Below are 4224 nucleotides of genomic sequence, written 5' to 3' on the forward strand. Positions count from 1 at the left end.
GGATCGAATTACCTGGGGTCCACACGGCGCGGGATCGACAGCCGCGGTTCCCCCGTCGACTGCGCTACCGCTGCTAGCTCTGGTGGAGTTCCGGAGTAGATGGTGAGCACATTCGGGGATCAATATATCGCGTCTTAACGAGACGCGATATATCGATCCCGGATAAATCGATTGCTACCCGCCGATACGGCAGGTAGTGAAGACGTACCCTGTATTTCAGTGAAGCTGTGTACAAATGTGAATGGATCTGTGAGTGTGTGAAAACAAACAAGCTATACTACTGACCCTGTCTACTTTTCATCAATGAAAAGAATGTATGGAATAAGGCAGGATACAATGACCTAAAGAACCATTATAAAGCTTTTGGTTGTCACTAGTAGCCAGCAACACCTAGCAGGCTGTATACAGTTACGAACATTTGGACAAGCTTGCACTGATCTTCAGTTAGATGAGCTATGGAGAAGTGCTGTGAGACAACACAATAAAAAGACTGTCAGAATCAGGCTCTTTGCAAAGACTAATTTGTGTTTTATTTAATCTCAGAGAACAAGAGCTGGTGTTTTGTAGGAATAACTAAACGGATGACTCCCTGAATCGGGGCAATTATGTAGAAACCTTAGAATTAGTCAGGGAATTTGATCCTTTAATCAAGCAGCATTTGGGAACCATCTACTTTATTTTCTGGAACATCAAACAATTCAAAATAACCTCATCAAAGCAGTAAGTAATATGCAACTTAATGCCATTGCCAAAGAAATTGAGGAAACACCATTTGTTGCTATTTTACTTGATGGAACGTCAGATAGTCCCAATGAGTCCAGCTTTTGACTGTACTGCATTATGTGACCAAGAATGGTGATATTGAACACTTTGTTGCTCTTAATGTCATTAGTAACAATCGAACTGCAGCTGAGCTTTGCCAGCATGTTGAAACTGTGTGCCAGAAGTTTAAATTTGTTGACAAGGTTTGTAGCTCAGACATATGGCAGTGCAGCAGTAATGACAGGCAACATAGGTAGGCCTCAGAAACGTGTTCATGAGAAGTTTCTCTGTGCACTTTTTGTTCATTGCTATGTCCGTGTTTTAAATCTTGTCCTCAATTTTGCAGCAAACAGTAGCAGACTGATTTTCTTCAAAAATTTAGTAGGAATCTCTCTGGGTTTTTTTTCCCTCTCAATCTTCAAAGGACTGAACTTCTTGGAAGCCTAGTTAAACAGAGACAGCCTTCTGTTTGTACCACAAGGTGGAATTTTCATTCAAGGCTTGTACAAATTGTAAAATGAGCAGAGAAGCTCTGACTGAACTCTTCAAAAGTGTGGTGCAGAATCCAGTAGCTTGGGATGCTCAGTCTTTTCACTCAGCCATGGGTTTGCTGACTGTGGTTGATAATTTTCAGTTTGTGTTTCTCCTTTGCCTCTACAACAACATGTTTGAAGTGACAGAAGTGATGTTTCATGTTCTTCAAACCAAGATGTATGATATTGAGTTTTGTATTCAGCAGACTTCTGAGACGTTAGAGCAAATTAGTCGAAAGCAACAAATTTTTGACGAGTTTTGGAAAGAGGTGTCGGAGTTAGGTGCATGTGAACATTGAAGGGAAAAAAGAGCAAGTGAAGGCCAAGCAACATATAAACGTCTCTCCTTTGAGGTTATTGACCATGTCAGAGAATAGTTATTGTACAATTTGAAAGTATAGAGAAACTTTAATTTGTACAATTGCTGAATCCAAAACAATTCAAGGAGTTCCAGACACATTTTCTGGTTAATGCTCTCGAATCTCTGGAAGAAGCATCTTATCCAAATATTGTTGACATTAGTAGATTGCATTCCAAGCTGTGTGCTGTGTACAAATGTGAACAGTGGCAAGAGAAAAGTGACTTGTATAGAACTATTCATGTGCTGGATTTACAAACTTGCTTCTCTAAAGTCAACAAATTGGCTACCTTAATTCTGATTATTCCCTACTCTGCAGCCACAGTGGAAAGATCTTTTTTCAACTTTAAAGCGCATTTAGACATTTACATGCAACACCCAGAGTGGCAAACACCTGTCCAGCTTGGTTTCACTGACCATCAAAAAGGAACTGCTTAGGTACTTGTGCAGCTTACCAGATTTTTATGACTTTGTCACTGAGAAGTTTCTTACAAAAGATGGAAGAACGGATTTTTAATTTCAGTAGAAATGTTAGATAATCGAGTATTAGTATAGTCTCAGGTTTCATTATATTTGGCTTACTAGTATTTGGCAAAAATGTATTTGGTTTATTAATCACAGTCTGTCCATTAGAAAAAAATCTTTTTATCTGTCATCTAAAAAGTTGTTGCATACCTTATTAAAAATGTCATTTGCATGCCACTGGGTAGGCCAATCCTCAAATAGCACATTCTAGGTTTTGTTTTGATCAGTGGTGGTTTTCTGGTAACCAGCTTTAAAAATAATTTTTAAAATACATACAATATTTTTACATACAATACTTTTTTTCTTAGGCACTGAAAGTGCGGCAAGCAGATGTCACCCGAGAAACGGTACAGAAAAGTGTCTGTGTTCTAAGTCAGCTGGTAAGAGAGCGACTAACAAAGACAAACTCTTTTTTTTTTTTTTTTTTTAAGAATACACACAGAAAACTGGTTTGACAAATTTTTGTTTGGAAACTTTCATTATTTTAAATGTTCTTTGTTAGAAACACTTTAAAATGTAACAAAATGAGCCTTGAAATCACAGCTGTGTTAGAAGGCCAAGGTACTCAAATGTTGTTATAACTTCTTCAACTGGAGAGACAAGGTGAGTGAGGTAATATCTTTTGTTGGACCAACTTCTGTTCGTGAGGGAGACAAGCTTTTGAGCCAAAAAGAGCTCTTCTTCAGGTTTGGGAAAGGTACTCCCAGCTTTTGCTGTGACACTAGGAGTTCCTTCTCCAGACCTGAAGAAGAGCTCTGTGTGGCTTGTCTCTATCACCAACACAAGTCAGTTCAATAAAAGATATTATCTCACCCACCTTGTCTCTCCAATATCCTGGGGCTGATATGACTACAACTACATTGCATGGAAAAATGCATGTACTTTATTGTGAGTCTTGATAAGATCTATTTGCATTTTTAATAATTGTTCCAAGAAGCCTATCAGTAATTGTATATTCCATTCAGTGTATGTATCCATGCTAGCTTTAGTGTTGCTACTATGGCTAAAAATAGTGAAACCATGATAGCACAGGTTTCAGTGCAGGCTGTACGAGCATGCTGGGGACCCTGGGTATGTACTTACCTTGCTAGCCCATGCCGCTGTGTCTTCACTGCAGACTAGATTTAAGATAGCATGGGATGCCAGCCCATGCTGCAACCATACCTCCAATTGAAGTGTAGATATATCCATGGTGATACACTATAAAATTACTAGTAAGTTATCAGATAATGAAAAACCTAGCAATGGACAACTGTGAAATGAAGCTTTTTTTCTAGCGGTTAGTGTAGTATGTTATGTGGAATATGATGTGTCTTCAGAATATATTGGGTGTAGCTCTCAGTTATCTGGGGGTCTATGTTGCAATGCAGGCTGCTTTTTACAGTCAGACTATGCAACTACATTTTACAGGCAGAGAAAAGAATTCTGTATTGAGAGCTGAATTCAACTGCATGAGCAAGATGAAGCAGGAAAGTTCCCGCTTATTCTATCCCCACAACACTACTGGGAGGATATTGAGTGATGTGCACTATCTGCCAATGAAACACAAGATAAAATTGTTACCTAATTAAAATTCACAGTGAGGGCTTTTGTCTTTAAAAATTACACTTCCATCTAGTGGGGTATCGATCTGTATTAGAACACAAGGACAGCTGGGGGGTATGGAGGAAGGACACTGGAACTGGAAACCAGCAACAAATGTACTTTTTTCATCTGCCTTTCATTCATGACATAACATGTCCATTTCTCTGTTTCACAAGCCTTTGTATGGATTACTTCAAGCAAAGCTACAGCTCATTACTCATGCCTATTTTGAAGAAAAAGACTTCTCACAAATTTCAATACTTAAGGTAACTTTTCAATATATACTAATACAGTATAATGCCCCTTGTGTATGACCATAGATTTTAAGTTATAAACCTTCTTTATCAGAGGGGTAGCCGTGTTAGTCTGGATCTGTAAAAAGCAACAGAGAGTCCTGTGGCACCTTTAAGACTAACAGATGTATTGGAGCATAAGCTTTCGTGGGTGAATACCCACTTCGTA

The 4224-nt window shown here is 38.7% G+C and overlaps 1 protein-coding gene across 1 annotated transcript in view; it reads left to right on the forward strand.

Moving 5' to 3' along the window:
* Positions 1-4224, forward strand: part of LOC113409526 (late secretory pathway protein AVL9 homolog) — a 67873-nt gene that overhangs the window by 34616 nt on the left and 29033 nt on the right. Inside the window, 2 exon segments of the mRNA XM_026663548.1 lie at positions 2487-2558; positions 3939-4028. Of these exon segments, the coding sequence (XP_026519333.1) occupies positions 2487-2558; positions 3939-4028 (162 nt within the window).

The sequence above is a fragment of the Terrapene carolina genome, unplaced genomic scaffold (genome assembly GCF_002925995.2).
Source record: "Terrapene carolina triunguis isolate 2854851 unplaced genomic scaffold, T_m_triunguis-2.0 Scaffold33723, whole genome shotgun sequence".
NCBI lineage: Eukaryota > Metazoa > Chordata > Testudines > Emydidae > Terrapene > Terrapene triunguis.